Below are 19,098 nucleotides of genomic sequence, written 5' to 3'. Positions count from 1 at the left end.
ACATTTTAAAAAAAATTCTATTCCAAATGAAACATTTTAACCTGTCTGCAAATACACGTGTGTTCTTCCATTCTGGGGAACAATGTGACTTTTTCAGGTCTCACTCCAATCAAGTGTGAAGGCAGATTCCCAAGCCCTGCACAGCACAGTGGTGTTGTCCAGCTTTCCTTTTAAAGGAGTGTCCCTGGAATGTCTGAGGATCAGCATGATTGCACAGTGCTTTGGTCAGAGTAACATTAGCTATGGCAGGGGAAGGTTCAGGTCCCAGAGCTGGAGGAACGGTTTCCATCATGCAAAAAGAATGAAGTGGAAATCACGTGTGTCTTCTCTCCTCACCATAAGTATTCAGCTCCATGGACTTCTGTAGGAAATGCCTGAAAATCTGAAGGTAGAAAAGACCCATAAAATCACCTAGAGATCAGTGCTCTGTTCAACCTAGCTTGAAATTATTATTTGCTCCCTTCTTTAAAAGACCTTGCAGTATCTGTCATGCACACAATGAGTGTCTTTCACCTCTTGAACAAAGCCTTTTCAAGATGTGGGGTGTTGCTGTTATATCCATTTTAAATTAGGAAGAAAAAAAAAGGTCCCAAGAGGATCTACCCAGTCCTAGCTACAAAGCAAGGAGGGAAAACTTTAAGACAGCAAGAGGGTATATGAGTACTATGTCCAAGCCCTATCCTTCCTGTTCTGGCACAGTTATGGATGGACACACAAGTGGGGAGTGGTGCTGGAGAGGCATGATTCAGAAGCAAGGAGTTGTTCTGTTGGTGGAGCTCCCATCTCAATTTATTTAGTTGCTTTTTCTAAGAAGAGTCTCATTTATTGCTGCCTGCATAACTGCAGACTGCCCTTTAATCTTCTGCTTTATCATGCCCTGTGAGTTAAATACTACAGGAGTACAAGGGCCCTTTAGGCACAACATTCACTTTGCTGTAGCTGTCCACAGCCAGCTGAGTTTATAGGAGTACTTTAGTTTATGCTTTTATCTATTGCCTGAGCAAGAATTTCTTTGGGTTTCATTTTACCTATTTTCACTGTTATTTCTTGTTTTGCTTGTGGGTGTTTTTTATCACTGTTTTCAGTCAAGGGATAAAAAAGTACTGGTTTGGGCAGTGTAAGAGGAGGAAGCTGTGGTTGGTAGCTTGCATGTTTACAGCTAGAAGTACTGTGGCATCTCCAGGGCCATGGTGTTGCTGTGTGCAACTCCAGGGGTCAGCCCAGCTCATCTGTCACATCTCTGCAGGACAACTTGCATTATTTTCCCATTGCAAACAAACCATGTGGGAGTGCTGAACAAAATGAAATTTTGTTTCCATTGGACACCTCTTCTCAGCTCCTTAATTTGCCTGTGTTTCCTCGTGTTGGATCTTACCAGCTTGGTCCTACAGGGCCCAGCGCAGGTGCTGTGGAGAACATGGTTGAGCAGGGCTGCCCTGGGATGGAGGCAGCACCTCACAGAGAAGATGCATTACTTTGCAGCCATAAAATCTCCCCAAATGCTCCTGCAACACCCTACCCCCAGCCCCCATGAGCTCCACAAGCCCCATGACAGGCAGTCCTACCTGTCAACTCAATTCATCCTGCTGGATAAAGCCTTCCTTCTCCCACAGCTACAAATGCCATGTCTGTGGGGTGGACAGCTCCCACTTCCAAGAGGAACCTGTGGCATCCTGTACACACAGGAATCACTGCTGCATACTTGTGTCACATGAACTCATGACATATTGCAGTGTCACAGCCTGGAAATTGTTTCTTGCCATGTAGCTCAGCCTCATCCTGCAAAATCACAGTGATTCCTGTGGGAGGGATGCTGCCAGCTGCCACGCCAGGCACTGCCAGCAGTAATAGAAGAGCTGCCTCCTCTCCCCAGCCCCCCACACTCTGCCCCAGCATCACCCACCTGGTGGAGCAGCAGCTGTGGGGACTCCCTGAGGTGCCAGCATGCTGGATCCATGTCCCACCTGACAGGGCTCTTGCTGACTCTGGGGCTGGGTGTTAAGGGCTGCAGAGAGTTTGGGATGCAGCACAATGACCTGCCCAGATGGGATCTGCTGCTCCTATGGCTCTGCCAGATGGAGTGGAGGAAGCAGGGAAGGAGAAGGGCTCCCACTGCACGTGGGTGGAAGTGGTCCTCGCCCACCAGGAGCTGAGGAAGCGCTGAGGCACAGCTGCCTTTGAACAAGGAGAAATGGGCTGTAATAAACACAAGGGTTTCTGGTTAGTCAGCAGTTGAAGGTTATGGGCCAGCTTGTTTTTGCTGTAGTGACCCAAAATGGAAGAGTCCAAACTTCCATAAAACACTTCCTCAAGACTGGGAACAGCTTCCCTACTCTGGTGAGAGCTCTTCCCTGGCCATGGAGGTACCAATCTCTGAAGGACTCAATTTCAGTTTTGCTGGAGTCATGGCCCTGTGGCCCAAGAGATCCAAGCATGGCATCCCAGTGCTGGGAAAGCTGTGTGGCAGTGAAACCTCACTACAGTGAATGCACTTGGCAGAAGAAGGAGGGTTTTGTCTTACCCAGGTCCATGGGATCCATGATGGCCATGTCATCCAGTGATAACAGCACTCAAGGGAGTCCAGCCATGCAGACATCCCAGTCCTGCTGAGCCAAAACACAGTTCAGATTCAAACATAATCACTTCTTTAGACATTAGAAAAAATGTGCATTGAGAATGATTGATAAGAAAATGCCTGATTATAATCAGCTAATTATTTTTTCCATATGTTAAGCATTCACTTGAGCTTTAATCATTACGAATGCATTTTCAATTTATACTTTATCTCATTCAATGCTGGAAATTGCTTAGTTTGCACACCCACCTAGCACAGTTCTAGCATTATTCAGAGCAGACCTTTGCTAAAAGTCTTGTGGACTAGAGAAATCCTGATCACTGCTCCAGTGTCTTGCAGCTTCCAGAAATGCCTAAAAGACAGCACCACATGTTCCAGGCTAACCGGTATGAACCTGTATGCAGGGTAGACTGTTCAGCTCTTGAAATTCTTGGGACAAAAATTATATTTTGGAGAGTGGAGATGACAGTTATAAAGGAATCCATACTTCCTATTTGATTTCCCCAGAAAGCAAAGGCTCCCCAAAAATTTGAGTGTATCAGTAGTTTGTATGGGAAACGAGTGTTTAATGAAAGCATTCCAGAGCTGAAGAAAAGTAAGATGTGAGGATAATGGACTCCAGAAAAGCAGCGGCAGCAGCCCCAGGGGAGCAGAGCAGTAAGTGTCTCTTGGGAAGAGAATCTGAAGGATAAAAGAGCTGTGAACAGCTCACAGCTGCCAAAAGGGATGATACTAAAGGCACAGCAGCAAACTGTGCCTGTGCAGGGGGAAGCTCAGAAGCGTGGGAAGAGAGCACAGAGGCTGGAACTCTTTGAGGACCCTAAATCAGAAGCTGCAATCACACAAAAGGCAGAAAGAATAACCTTCAACTAATGAAAATTCTCTAGAAATCCCAAAGGCATGGGCAGCTGTCGGAGTTGAGCCCCAAGATGACCATCCAGAGATTCAAAAGGCAAAAAGAACTGCGTTCATATGCATAAGTGAGGAAGAACAGGGCAAGTCTAAGAGCTCAAATAGTATGTGATAACAAAGGGCCAAATAGTTAAATGTTGCCTTTTTTTCAGTCCTCAAAACTTAACTAAAATAATTTTAATGAGGAGAAAGGAGCCCGGGGCAGAATCAGAAAAGAAGAACCTCAAAAATATTCAAATGAGTTAGCTCTGTCCTTGTCAGCATGTCCTAATGAACTTCAGAGGCAGCTGCAGGAACAGTGGTTGACCCATGAGCATTTCACCATCAGGAACTTAAGGAGGATGCAGGAGGTGCCAGGCAGCTGGGGAAATGCAAGCAGAGTACCTAACTTTAAATATAATCTCTATCAGATAATGAAGGTAGGCACTGAGGAAATGAAGGGCAAATCAGCTTAACTGATTCATAGAAAGATACTGAATATTTTTTAGCTAACCAATTGGTGAGCACAGGAGTATAACCAGATGTAATTTGGAAAGGTAATTGCAAAGTGGCTAAGGAGGAAGCTGTTAATTTAATATGCTGTGGCTTGGGCAATGCTCTTGGTGCTTTGCCTTTGGACTCTCCTCCCAGAGAAGCATGTTCTAGATTAAATAACTATAATGCAGGTGTACAGCCAATGGAGAAACTGCTTTCTCAGCAGTTGTCAGTGGTGTGCTGTAAACTGGAAACACATTTCAAGTAGAGAATCTTTTGGACTCAACTCTCTTCAATATTTTTATTAATGATTTAGATAATTAAATAGGATATGCTGTTATAAAATACACAGATGACACCATGCTTGGAAAGGCTGCAAGCACTTTGGAGGATCAGATCAGCATTTGAAATTTGAAATTATCTTGGCAAATTGGAGGAATCAACAAGATGTAATTGAATAAGGAGAAGTGCAAAGCATTACCCTTAGGAATGAGAAATCAGAATCCCAAATGCAAGCTGGACCAGTCACACTGCTGAAGACAGTGACATACCAGTTTATTTCATCAGGGAATCAAAAGGCAGGTGGGCTGTTACAGTGCTGATTCCGCATCTCTCTTATTTGGGACTGCACCCTGCTGGGGTGTTCACCTGCAGAAAAAGGGGGATGAAATGAAGAGGTTCTGGAGATGATGAACAGAATTGAGGAGAAGAAGGACCTTACCTCATTCCCAGCCTAGTCAGCTCCAAGGTTCACAACTCTCCTCCACATCAGCCCAAGTGCAGAGTTGCTTTGATGCCATGACATTGTTTGCAATAACAAAACTACCTCTCCCTGCTCCTTGGTTCACCCTCTTTCACCATTTCCTCAAGAGCACAGCTCTGCAGTCTTGGGCATCAGCCAAAGGAGCATCTAAGTATGCTAGGCTGTTCAGAGAATTTGTCATATTCAGCTGGAACTGACCTGGGCACAATGGTGAGGGATGCCGGATGCTATGTACCCCTTTCCAAGCCTGTATTTCCAGGAACAGATCCTTCTGCCTCTCTTTTCCTGATTTATCATCAGCCACTTTCCTATTCTTAGATCAAGATAAAAGGTGACTAAGGATGGAGCAAATAAGATAAGATTAAGGCAAAAAGATTAGTGAGGGCTGAGCTGGTGGAGCTTTGGAAACAAAAATGCAGAAATTTGAAATTGTCACAAAAGATTAAAGAAGTCACAGAAAGGGAGGGAAGGGTTTGTGTATGCAATGATGTCAATAGAGAGAAAGCCTAGCAAATAAAGTGTTATTTCCCAGAAAGCTTGGTTTACCTTGGCCTGAGTCATAACTGCTGTGGAGGCAAACATTAAGCTTTGATCACAGCTGCCATAATCTTCCCCTGACACCCAATAATGAAAGCAACAGAAACAGGCTGAGGCATGGCAGCTGTCTGGCTGAGATGAAATCACATTTGAAAAGGAAAACAAAAAGGCTAAGTCCTGCTGAAAGTGGAAACAAGAGGTGACAGGACACGGTGTTTTTGAGAAGGTAACTGTCTGGAATGGACTCTGATTTTTCCTTCTGTAGATAATATGAGTGTCAGTGCAGGGATGATGTGCCACCCACTGTCAGCAGAAGCTCTGTTTTGGTGGTTTTCTTTACTGGCAAACAGGTGAAACAGTTCCTGCCCCAAAAATTTTACTTGTTTCTTTCAAGAAAATGCCTGGCAAGTGTTGGAATAAGAGGAAGGTTAATTAGAGGCTGAAAGTTCTGGGGAAAACATCACTTGGTGGCAGAGGCTGACCATATTCAGGAATTCACTGAATGTCATTTCTGGGAAACTGCTGCTCCAAAATTACTTTAAATTGAAGGCTCACAACCCCCTGGGTAAATCTGACAGGATGGCGGTACAGCAACTGCTCCCTGCTTCCCCATCCAGAGACACAAACACAATTCCTGTGTTACATCCGCCACTGTTCTTCCAGCAGTCCTTCCAGCCCTTGGGCTGAGGGCCTTTCTCTTGATCAGTTTTCTTACAAGCCCACTGATGCAATGCACCTCTGTGTCATCTAATCCCAAGAGAGTCCAGCTTTCAACAATTTTCAAATCAAGGAATTTCATCCAATGCTGGTCCAGCCAGGTACTACACGAGAAAATGGAAATGAGAGCGGTACACAAGTGCCCACATTCCATGGGAGTGTCACTTCATCAGCACTACAAACTGGGGATTTTGTGAAGCACTCAATAATCTGGACCAACAAGTTTGGTGTATATGTAACTCACATAAATTTTCCTTCTGAAGATTATGGTTTTCACAGAGGATCCACTGAGAACAGATTTTGTGAAGTAGAAGAGGGCGAGATAAAATGGGGAGGAGTAGAAAAGGACCAGGATACTCCCAGAATCCATCTGAAACTCTGCTATAGACATTTCTGTGTTGAGGACTGCACAAAGAGAGAATCACACCAGCCTGCAACCTTACACACTCACACAGGGGATTTGGCTTACGGAATAACTGCTTCTAAAGGGACACTTCAAGTTGAATACAGTCCTTCCTGAAGGACTTCCCACTCAATTCTGGCCTTTAAATGGAACATTTCACCTCTGTCAACAAGAATGATTCTTGAGGGGAGGGGTGTTCTTGTTAAGGGATGCACAGAGCTGAATGTAAGAATTCCAATCCTAATTTATCTGAGGCAGAGAAGATTTGTTTCAATGAGAGCATTAAGCATCCTGCAGTTTGATGTTAACTGATAGACTCTTGCTTACTCTTGGCACTTCCTCTTGTAAATGAATCACTGTTACTTCTGCTTCCATGCCCACCCCTCCACTTGGTTTCTTCTTAATTTTACAGCTTCGTGAGCTTGACACTGGGAAATCGATAAGTAATTTAGAGCCCAGTAAATACAGATAAAAAGAGGTTATTTTGTACTTTTATAAATATTTGGAAACCAAAACTATCTAAGAAAACAGCTGCTCAATTGATTCAGCAATCCATCCATCAGCATCACACAGTTAATTGCATTAGATCATAAACATTTATAATTAGAAGGCAAACAAACAAGAATTTTATAAACAGCCCTCTTGAATCAGGCTGCGCATTAAATATTTGTGATAAGGTAATTAAGAATAGATTTACAGTCGTGGCTCGGTGTTTAATACTTTGTAGAATGGATTTGATTCTATGGAGAATGTTCTACAGCCAAAGAGAAAACATTTGATTTTGGCTCTTTTATCCCAGGCTTAGAGTGGTCTCTGAGAAACACTGAGAAACTGATCAGAGTGGAATTTCATTCATTACCGATCAGACAGCTCATTTAAATGTATGTCTAATGTCCCTTGTCGTGGGCTGATCCACTTCAGGCATGCTTCAAAGCTCTATCTCCTTGGCTGGATCTGCAGGCTTCCCCTAAGTCCTGCTTTTTATAGTTGATGCTTTGATCAGACCACGTCAGAATTCTCAACCATGTTTCAAAGCAGGAGGGAAAACCCACATTTTCTATGATGACATCACAGGTTTTAGTTATAAAAAGCCAGCAGCACTGCAGGGTTACAGCTGTGCAATCTTAGTGGCCTCTGGGAACCAGAGGGTAGAGCTCTCTCATACTGTAGTGCCTTCCCTGTCCCAAAATAGTCAGATCTGCATACAAGCTATCCAGTGGAGTTACTTCTACAGCCAGTGAGCAGGCTCAGCACCCATTTCAGTGAATGTGAGTCCCCCTGAAGCTAATCTGGGATCAAGTCAGCAGGGCTCCTAATTATGCTTAGAACCATGGAGACTGGAATCTCAATCTGTACTGAAGCAGTGATTTAAACTCTCTAATATCAGATGCTGATCCTAAGAAATCAAGTGGCTGCATCCCATCAGTGAGTAATGGGGAGATCAGCCCTAAGAGTAAGATGACCTTCAGGTATTTTGGGGTCTGATGTGGCACAGTTTGTCTCCAGTAATTATCTGCCATCAGAAACTAGAACTCTCTGGAAAAGGTAGGTGGTGGGTAAAACTGTAGCATTTGATTAATCGGGAAGAGCTGTAAAACATTTTATTCTGTGGTGCCCATCATCTCTCTACACGATGTTGGTCAAGACAGCCCCTTTGTTTAGGCATGAGTTTGATTCTTGTGAGTCTTGTTCATGTATTTTTGCTTGCAAGAGGAAGGAAAGAGAGCTACTCTTCTTAGAAAGGTTTTTGATAATCTCAATCCTGACCCACAATGGTGAATCCTTAATCATTAAGGACAATGAAGCCTTCCTTGTGCTAACTCACCCAGTCCTGCCTGCTGGTCTGGCTTCAGTTACCTGGGACACAAAGGCACTTTCCTAAGAGACAGATGGCTGCAAAGCAGGGACACTCAGACTCCCCTCATTCCACATAAATCCCATTCTCTAGCAAAGCTTGTGAGATACATTACAGTGTGCCAGCTAAACCCATCTACAGGAGATGTTGCAGCTTCCTTCAGCCTCAGTGGAGAAGACTTGTGTTGCAGCTCCTGCCAGACCTAGTGCTTCCACAGGGTCTAGCCAGAGTCTGCAAGTTCAATGATAATAGCAGAGCTTAATACTCAAGTATTGCCATCATCCAAGCAACTAAAATTATTTAGTTCCTTAGTCCTCATGCAAGGGTGGGGAGGATGATGGAGACAGCTGGGAAATGTGATAACTGCTGGGCTGCTGAGGGACCTGAGCTGCTCCTTCTCTTATGGACAGAGAGACCATTACCAGTGCCATATGCTGCAGCCCAGAGCTGTCCTCAGACATCAGTCCTGTGCCTGCAGGTGGGCAGCAGGACACAGGCACTGCCTGCATGCTGTGCACACACTGGGAGCCTCTCTGCCCTTTTTGTCAAGTGTGCTGAGCTCCCCCTCAAAGGAGGGAGTGACGTTTGATGGGGTACCTGCTCTGCAGTTGAGCAAAACTTTGTCTTGGTATAACAAACCACTTACAGGTACAGACAGACCTCCTTTTCTGCTCAGTTGCTGCCTCTGGCCTCCACAGGTGTGTCTGCTGTGCTGCTGTGTGTGGGGAGAGACACGGCGCTGGTGCAGCAGCCGTCACTGACACGTCAGCTGCAGTTACACCCCCTCCAAACACAGGCTTGAGTCCAGTGAATCATACCTATGCAGCATGCAAAATTAGCCCAGTGAGAGAGAAACCTTGGGCATTTGTTGGTAAACAGATACTCTTTTGCTGTAAGAGCATAACTCACTGTGCTCCATTTACGATCCATTTATCGATGGCTGAGATAAAACTGTAATCCCTTTAATTCAGAGTAAAGAGGGATCCTGCAGCGGAGGAGCACCAGTGCTCTGCCTGTCAGTAATTAAAATACAGGATTTATCATTGAGAATGCACTGGCTGGAGAGCTGAGCTTAACCAGCTAACTGGGGGGAAATGCTGGGGAAGGTTTATGGCTCTTTCTAAAGTTCTGTTTGTGTTTTATGTTTATTTCTTTCCCCCTTCCCTCCAGGTCTAATAATACACGAAGGGCCCTCGGTTTACCGGATTTTTAAACGGTGGCAGGCGGTCAATCAGCAGTGGAAAGTGCTGAACTATGACAAAACAAAGGACATGGAGGAGCAAAAAACAGGGACCAGGACAAATCAGCGCCCCTCCTCCCAAACCACCCACTCGTCCTCCACTGGTGGTACAGCCACTAACTCCGCTCCAGCCGACAGCGGGGCACGGGCTGCCGGCCATGCCACAGGCACCCTCTCTGACCACCACTGTGCTTATACCATCCTGCATATACTCAGCCACCTGAGGCCTCACGAACAGAGGAGTCAGTCTAGTAGTAACAGAGAGCTCGTCATGAGGGTCACGACGGTCTGAGCAGAGGAATTCAGGAGGCCTTAACACGAAGTGGAGGAGACAAAGAACTCATAAAGCAGAGGAGCATGGTGTGCCTTTTTCTTTCTCTTTCCTTTTCTTTTTCCTTTTTTTCTTTTCTTCTTTCAGTAACTGCACAAGATATAAGAGGCGGCACCTGGCCAGCTAAGGAAAAAAGCAGGTGGAGGGAGAGCTGCACACTCATGCTAAAGAGGTTAATGTTTTCCAGCCTGTTTAAAAAAAAAAAAAAAAAAGAAAAAAAAAAAAAGAAAAAAATAACAACACAAATCACAAAAAAACCAACAAAACAAGTGCAATACAGACTACAAACTGAGTAGGCAGAGTTCTGGGGAAGCAGAGGAACAGACGGTTTAGCATGTCTTACAAATCCTATTACCTGGAATAGGTAACGCTCTGTGCACAGCCCCGTACACACACGCACCCGCACACAAACACACACGTAGTGTGAGATTTATAAAAACATGGAAGGGAATGAAATATTTGGAGTAGTTTTATTTTCCAGACTCCAATTAACCAGGGCTATGAGTTGTTTTGTTTCATGAGTCACTGGAGCCTTGTTTGATTTACCGTGGGGTACCTGAAGTGAAATGGCTGGGGATTTTTCCGTATTGATTTACAGAAGATGGATTGAATCATCTCACTAAGAAAATCTTAACAAAATCCAGGCACACCCAAATTTCACCAAGAAGCCTGTTTTTTTCATAATGTTCCTGACAAGGGGTTTGTGAGGGTAGAACTGGGAGGGGGGAGGGTGCTCCATAACCTTTATTTGACGTATAGGCATTTTTGGCAAATTTTGTACAAACGTTCCACAGGTGTTTCAAGCACAAGTACTGGTGTGATTCATGCCTTCATAACCCCAAATCCAGCATCCAGACCTTGCCACCCACACGCATCATTTTCCATGCAGACATTCCAGGTTAATTTCCTTCCATTTTACTCTAATCACAAGAAGCTGACCCACCTTTGGTGGGTTTCTGCTCCCTTGCTGATTCAGACACTCATGCATTAGAGATGTACCTTTTTTTTTTTGATGTCTGTATCTCTGCTGCTCAATTTGCAACAGTCTCACTCAGTCTTGTAGGCTGATTCTTTCACATCCAGTCTGTTAGTTTATTACAGAGTCTATTCCATTCAATCATCCAAAAGAGAGTTAGTCTGAAGAGGGAGCACAGTTGCAGACTGACTGTGTAGCACTTCTAATAAGTCTCCTTCTCTGGGATATATCCTCGGAGGTATCGGTTGCTCTTCAGGAACATTCTCTTTCAATGCACAATGGCTGAATCATTTGTGGATATTAAAGGGACACTGTCAAGTACTTTTTAAATAGTTTTTAGGGTTTGGGCTTTTTTTACTCTTCCATTGTTTGTAATATTCTCTTACAAGCTTGAAAATAAAATTTCTTTCCCTATCGGTTTTGTCCTTTTCCATTTGGGCATGTATGGTTCTCTCCACTCACCCCATTCCTTTCACCATCCGTGTCCTTCTCCTCACCTTTCTTCTGCGACAGGAGGAAATCCATATTTATGATTTCCTGCTGACTGTCCTCATTCTATGGAGGGTATGTCCCAAATCTATGGGGTTGAGTTATTTTGCAGCTGCCACAGAGGAAGCATAAGAGCAGGAACCCTAGAAATACGGAGATTAGCTAGGATTTTGAGGAGCAAATGCTCAGCTGTCACAAAACAATGACCCCATAGTATTCAAGCCTGAACCTAGCTCCCTCCAAAATCAAGATAATGTCTTTAGCCAAACTGCATCCATTTAGCAACAGTGCCAAGCAACGTTGCACGATGGCTGAATGCAGCTGCCCTCCATCATCATAGGAGCACCTCTCACACCTTCTGTGGAGACAGGGCAAACGTGGGCTACCAGCTCCTTTGGCAGCCAGGCTGTCACAGGTCAGGTGTTTCTGGACTGGAGAAGGTGGAAACTTCAGCCTCTGTGTTTGAACATGGCAGCCATCCTGCAGCGTTGAGGATGGAGGTTAGCAGCTTAAGGCAAGGTCGTATTTTTCACCTCGATTACTTGACAGTGTCCCTTTAAATATCAGAATATAACGGCACAGGTACTTACTTCTCTGGCAGAGAATGTGGGAGGTGGAACACTGTCCGAGAAAGCCAGCTTACTGAGGACCAGTGTGAAACAGCATGGTTTCTGAGGCCACTGTACCTTTGTCTGACCAGATTTACTATCTACCAAAGAGTGCTTTTGGCAGAGGGGAGAAAAGAGATGGTGGTGGGCAGAGCGAGAGGGAAGGGGCAGTTCCAATCATTTCTGAAAGTAGCTATCCCCCAGAAGGAAGGTGTTGCAGTGAATGATCTCTGGAAGAACTGCTTCAGTAGAGAGAAACCTGGCCAAAGCAAGCAAACACAGCAGCCTCTCACCCCTATGCCTGTTCTGGAAGCTGTCCTCTTTCCAAGAGATGAGTAATTATAGTGTTTTTGGGAAGGGGGAAGCATACACAGATGAAGGGACAGCTGTCACCCATGATGTCGTTTCCCTCCCTGCCCTCCACTAATTTAATATGGAGAAGTCAAATTCCTTTAATTTGGCTAACAGATAAAATGTTACGAGGTCAGAAGCACAACTTGCTGTGAAAGAGTGGTGTACTCTGAGCACACAGGACTCTGCATACTCTCACTCCAGCTCTGCCACTGACTCTGTAGCCTTGGGCTGTTTGGCTCAGTCCCCCCTCCACACAAAGGGGGAATAACAATACGTACCTACCTCACAGGGGTGTTGTGAGAATCCACGTTGGTAAAGCCTGTTGAAGTGCTAAGTCTACCACCGGTAGTGATGAGGTGTGTGGTGGGGGTGAGCAGCGCTGCCCTTTTGCTGGTTACAGTCCGAATCACAGCGGGAGTCCCATCGGCCTTCTCCTGCTTGGAGACCCTCCTCGATCGGAAGCGGAGGCTGTCGCCCGAGTGCCCTCTCCTCCATTGCATGACATTTTAAGCGGCTGTGAGGTGCAGGATAGTGACAGACATGAAGTCCTACTTGACCAGGGATTTGCTACAACGTTTTCTATATCTGTGGGGTTTGTTGGTTTGTTTTTTCCATATATTGTGCTTAGAAATAAACTTTCCACTTAGGGCTGGCGGTTTGGGGTCTATTCTGTTGCATGGCAATGTATACAAGTCTTATTGTCTGTCTTACTGTGCAAATGATCCCGCAGCCCAGTTTCAGAGATGGGCATGGTCTGAGCCTTTTCACAGTGGCATAAGACTCAAAAGCCTGTCTAGACTGTTTAATATTTAAACAACACTATGAACTTGTCAATTGTATGTGTTCTGTGCAATACGAAGCATGTCATTAGCTGGCTTGATGGGCAGAGGGGCTAAAGGAAGGTCAAAACTTGTTCAAAGAGCTTCATACATGTGCCAGCATGGGAGACAAAAGGGCTGCCACCAGCAAAGCAGCTTGGGGGAAGCCATTGGAAACTATTTTCAGAAGAGTTTACTCCAGAACATGGTACTTCTGAGTTTACGAACTTCTAGGCTGCCAGCCTGAGAGAACAAGTGCAAATTTAGTATGGGGGTTGGGGTTTTGAATTCCCTTTTTCTTTCCTGCTCAAAGTTTTGATGGCAGAAATACTGAGGATCTCTTCCTTTCATAGCACAGTTCTCTCATCTCCCACAATCTCCTTGTGCCGTCCCCTTTGTGCTACTATGCAGGACTTTCAAAGGTGCAAATGGAGACAGTACGTTCCCGAGACATGAAAAATAAGTTGAATATTGGGTGATTTTAGCAGATAGACGAGATGGGGCAGAGCTATGCTACAGAGGCATCTCTTCTTCCCCATGTCTTTCTTCTAGTCTTGTCTGCTGGGTCCCTGAAGAGATGTTCCCTATACTTTGTTACGAAGCTGTCAGATCACCTTCCACTGACAAACAAAGCTTGCAGAGTTTGGCAGCTGTTTCTCCCAGTGGAGAAAATTCTGGGTCCTATCACTGTTGAGACCCCTCAGTTCTTGGGCTTTGTGGTCCTCCAGCATTGTTTGGGGGTGGTCAGTGTGGAGGACTGTGTTCAGCCATCATCAGAAATCATGTGTGTATGGTTCTGCTCAATCTTGTGATTTCTGCCAGTCCCCTGATTTTCTGTCAGCTTTGACAGGTCGTTCTGGTAACGCTTTTCTGGTTATGCTCTTCAAAGGTGTTTTGCTCTGTGTCAGTTGCCAATGCTGTTCTTGCCTACTGAAACATCAGCGCTGGCCTCCAGCTTCCACAGCTCTTCCATTCTTGCTGTCCTGTCTCTTGGTAAATACTCACTGCCAAGTTCAAACCCTCTTCCCCTGTGCCTGCAAGGGGTCAAGTACATGCACTAACCCAAGGGTCACCAGAGAATACAGGGGATGTTAAGAGTCTGTATCAATAAGTCAAGCTCTGTAACCATCAGTCTTTGATATATATTTACTTTGCCAATCTCACTGCCTGCTGTTAATTGGTTGCTACAAAAAAAAACTACAAATGCTGGCTAAATCCATATACCCAGCTAACACTTTATTTCCAATTTAAAATGTAAAAAACTATGGGCTGTTTTTCTGAAAAATCTGGTATGCTCCCTGTTGTGGTTTCCCAAGCAAGGTGGTGAAGAGGTTCTTGTTTTATCTTCCCATGATGGGATGGGTAACATAAGGCAAGAGAAAGTCAGCAGCTTAGATTTGAGTCAAGGGAAGTGTTGGCTGTCCTGTTTTCACTCATGGAGACAGGAAAATACTACTCATGCCTACCAGATCCCTGGCTCTTCTCAAAGCCCTTGATCTGGCAGCAGTAAAACACTAGAGCCAATGGCTGTAGCTGAAGGACCTTTCTGAAGACTTTCTAGTTCGGAATACCATCCTCTGTCCACCTGTAGTGGTCAGTCATTCAAGCATCCTCTCTTTCTTTTCCTTAAGAGAAGATTTTGACTAAGCAAAGAACCAGTGCTCTTCAGTGTAGGATGAGGCTGTACCATTAGCACTTCCAACCTGTGGTACATTCACCAGGATTCCTGTCCATCTTCTTGTGAGGATGCATGGTCAGAAGAACTGCTCCTTCTTCTCTTTTATGTTGGTCAAGCACTTGGAGGAAAACAGCAGTTGAATTGCCTTAGGGACTACTGGCTGAGTATCCCGATCTCCCCTCCACCATCACCTCCCCTGTGACTGCTCCTTCTCATTCCTGAGGCAACAGATGCCTCATCCCCTTGCCATCCTTAGACTTTGGCCCTGAAGATTTCATGAGCACACACCGAATTCCTCCCAGAGTAGTTTTAAAGTCTTCTGAATCCTTTGCGTTTCTAGACAGGCAAATTCATTCCATTGATAAACAATGACATTCAAATCCTGAGAGGAAAAGCAAGTCTAGAAGCCTATTGCATTGACCTTCACTGTTTCTTACATGCTAAAGGAAATATGGTGAAAACACCAATTGGTTTCCTCCATTTTGAAGCAATGGGCCAGTGGCTCTCGGAATATTTCCCTCAATAATGCAAGTCTGACATGCAGCAGTTACTGCAGGCAGTCTTTGATCTCACATCTATCATGTCGGATAAAAGGAGAGCAGAATCTGACAGTTCTGTGCTGTTTACACAAACATCAAAAACTATCTTAGTTCATTATTCAAATTACCTCCAGGTCAGTGGGTGAATTTCTCCTTTGATGAAAGAATGATGTTTTCTCTTCCAGAACTGGAATGGCAAGATAATAGATATATAAACATATACATATCTATTTATAAATGTTATTCTGGAAACATAAAGAAGAGATAAAAACCTAAATAAACCTAAACAATACTTGATTTTTGAATAGGTCTTGACAGAATGCAGGGAGTTGCTGTGTGGAAAATGCGACATAGGGTTTGACTTCAGGCAAAGAGAAGACAGAAGAGGGAAATACTTTTAAGGCACTCTTGGCCTATCTTTAGTTCATGCTCATTATTGTATAGCATTTAATTAAGACCAAAATATGTGGAAAACAGAAACTCAGCTCCAGCAGCAGGAAACAGACTAAAGACCCCTCAAAATTATCTGAGCCTTAAACAAGCACAATGATGCAAAAGCACAAACAGCTGCCATCTCAACTGCTTGAAGAGATGGATTTCTAAATGGGACAAGAACTCAGACAGAAATCCTTTTCCAAGCCACATTTCCCATATTTCTTACTTAAAAAAGGAAAAAAAAAATAGAAAATTAAAAAGGAGTATTTTGATACCTAAGTCTTAAAGAAGTAAGTAACAGTAGAGAAGAGGTACTAAGAGAAGATGCTCCTTTCTGTGTTACATTATGCATCAAGATGTGCTTTGCCAAACAGAATTAGGATATCACATTCAGTTCCCTGATCATTCAAAGAAAGTCTCAGTGACTGAGTCTGCTCAAGGAGACTTCCTAGAGTGTAGCCTGCTCCAGAGTACCAGAGCTCCCATCTGGATGAGCTGGCATCAGGCTGTTGGCCTCCAGCTGCACTCTTCTGTGGCAGGATCACCACCTGTTGTTAGCAAGTCACTGTTGGGCAGCTTTGATCAGCTGATTAAGGTTATGATATTAATAATCAAAAAAATTGCACATGCCCATCATGTGCACATGCCCATCATGTGTGACCTGTCTCATCCTTCCACAGCTCAAGTTGATGAGAGCTACTCTGCTCTTTGGTCTTCATCACAGGAGAGTTTTCCTTTAAAACCAGCCTGCAACACTTACCTGGGAGATTTTCTACTACTCTTTAGAGAGGTTCTTTTTCTTATAAGGATGAACAGACTTCTGACTAACCCACCTGATCTTATTTTCCAGCTAGAGAGACAAAAATTAATGTTCTCTGACCAGCTGATCTCAGTACCTATGTTCTTATGAGGTTATATTCCTCCTCCCCTTTCACTCACTACTCCATAATCTTCTCTTTCCTTTGGAAAGAGATGATTCATTGCTACCAAATGGTAGCAATCTCTGAGATGGGAGCCCTTCTACTCCTTGCTAACAGGCACACAAACCTTCCTCCCACCTCTCTAGACTGATGGGGCCAGCAGAACCCTTTTTCATGGAGTTTCACTTGATCCAGAAGAGCAACTGCTTTCAAGCATCTCCTTCACTGCTATCAAGCTGTGGGATAATGGCATGGGAATCTTTTGTTTCTTAGCCTCAGGGTAACTACAGTGGGTGATGAACCTGAGCCAGAAACACAGTGAGGACAAAGCACTTGTATTTTAGATGGTGGTAAACCTGGGTGAGGCTTGTTCTGATCACAGGAGAGCAAGAATCTTTGTCAGCTTCATACAGTAGCAAATCAAAACGGCCTTGTTCCCTCGTGGTTTTGGCTCATTTACATCAGCTCTCCATTATAAACAAACCCTTTTGTAGGCAATGCAGGCCAGGCCTGGGGAGGAATTCTTCCTCATTCCAGAAGCACAACCAGCCCGTAGCTATGCATCAATCCCTTCAGGACTTTTGCCCCTGAGAGGCTGAGTGCAAGAATGGAGGTGGCTAGCAGGCATGGCAAGAACACTTCCCTGGATCTTCATCCCCAGTGGGCAAATTTTGCATCTCTACATGTGAGTCCCCTTTGAAGTCACTCCTAAGGCCTCCTTCACTACTACAGGGTCTGCCCAGGAGAGGAAGCAGTGTCTCTGCATGGATCCCCCAGGGCTTTTGCTGGGATCCTCATTCAAGCCTGCAAGAAATCACTATGTTCACTGAAGGCTGATATGAGTCAGTGGTGCATCCATGCAGAAATACTCTCTGAGACTACTACAGAGATGTCTGTGGGGTTGGGAGGGAGGGGGTGGTTTTGTCCAGGGCAGGAAGCACGGGGAAGGGAAGGCAGCAATGTAAGGAAAAATCAGCCACAAGGGAGGGGCTGACTGAGAGGAATGACCATGTCGACTGTGTTACTGTCCCGTCATTCTCCTGAACCCAGAATGGAAACTTCCAAGTGCTCTTCATGAGCTTACGTTTATTAGAAAACTATTCCTGGGTGTTCAAGATTGTTTTCTAATGAAAATATACATAATAAAAAAAGGAAATTAATGACTCTTGGTAATCTTTTCCTTTCCTCTCTTCATTTGTAACATATTGTGAAATTCACCTCCTTTCTTATTTGTTTGCTACAATAAAAACTCTTTCTGGTCATAATTCACACAGGGTCTTACACAGTAAACTTTTCTATTTACACATCATTGGAGAAGACTTCACGTAAGGAGATTTGAACAAAGGGCCAGGGCTCAGCATGCCTAGCACAATGTATTAGCACTTTGACTTACCATTTGTTTATGGCATTAAACAGCAAAAATCGTTTACCAAACATCACTATAAGATTCCTGTGTAGTGTCAAAAGAGAAGCTTGAGGCAACCATGGTAAGTACATGCAGCTGTTTTCAGAGTATCCACCCTGATGTGCAGTGTCCTTCCCAGGGACTGTACAGAACCGCCCTCAACAGAGAACAACTCCTGTCCAAAGAGTGCTGGAGTCAAACCTCTCCTCCAGGGCTGTATCTTCTACAGATTGCTGTGGAAACACGAAGATACAAGCAATGATCAGAGCAAACATGCACAGGGAAAGGGAGGACACTGCAAGCAATCACCACTGACATGGTTGGAAGGGGATGATAGGCTAGATCCACAGCTCCTCTCCCAAGTGCACGTGGCAGCCAAGCTGTACCCCAGGACACCTTCTGAGGCTGCCCCTTGCTTCTGGGGTGCCTGCTGAATGCCTAGAGCATCACTTGGCAAGGTGATGTGCCCAGAAGCCCAGTGCCATCAGCCACACAGCCTTCCTATCTCAGGAGGAAAGCAGAGGCAGTGTTTCAACAGAAGATTGTCACAAGGAATTCTGAAAACTTATGCCAAAAGGTCACTGAACTTCCCCAAGCTTGCACAGGTGAGGATACTGCTCTGTAGAGTTAGGCAGTCTGTTCCTCATCCATTCCCTGGAAGCACATAAGTTCTTTTCTTCTCTCACTTTTTTTTTTTTTTTTTTAAATATAGATCTATTACAGTAAGTCTATTGAAATGTAGACAGAGACAGAGAAGGAGAAAAGAACAAATAGAGAAAAAGGAAATAGGCAGGACAAAGAGGTGCCTGTAAAGAAACAGCTCTGCTAATAAGAAATAAGGGACAAAAAAGACAGTGGAAACAGGGAGAATAGGGATAGGACTGGTAGAGAGAAGGAAGACACATGAAGAGGCTTGTGGCAATTATTGATTACTGCAGTGATAACACCGATGGTTTGGAATAAAGAGGATGAGATGGGTCCTAGAGGATCCTCAGGGAAATGAGGAAGAAGCCATGAAACATGGACAAAAGGGACTTCTCCACCCAGTCTTCCTATGAGTCCAGTGCCA

The 19,098-nt window shown here is 44.5% G+C and overlaps 1 protein-coding gene across 2 annotated transcripts in view; it reads left to right on the top strand.

Moving 5' to 3' along the window:
• The window catches only part of MARCHF4 (membrane associated ring-CH-type finger 4), a 100,486-nt gene extending 82,699 nt beyond the window's left edge, over positions 1–17,787 (top strand). For both annotated transcript variants that reach the window (XM_077784956.1, XM_021526182.3), the window contains exon 4: positions 9,407–17,787. In XM_077784956.1, the coding sequence (XP_077641082.1) occupies positions 9,407–9,768 (362 nt within the window). In that variant the 3' untranslated portion in view covers positions 9,769–17,787. The remainder of the gene's footprint in view (positions 1–9,406) is intronic.
• Positions 17,788–19,098: the final 1,311 nt, after the last annotated feature.

The sequence above is a fragment of the Lonchura striata genome, chromosome 8 (assembly GCF_046129695.1).
Source record: "Lonchura striata isolate bLonStr1 chromosome 8, bLonStr1.mat, whole genome shotgun sequence".
Taxonomy (NCBI): Eukaryota; Metazoa; Chordata; class Aves; order Passeriformes; family Estrildidae; genus Lonchura; species Lonchura striata.
The sequence above is the reverse complement of the archived record's forward strand: the minus strand, read 5'-3'. Positions and strand labels throughout refer to the sequence as shown.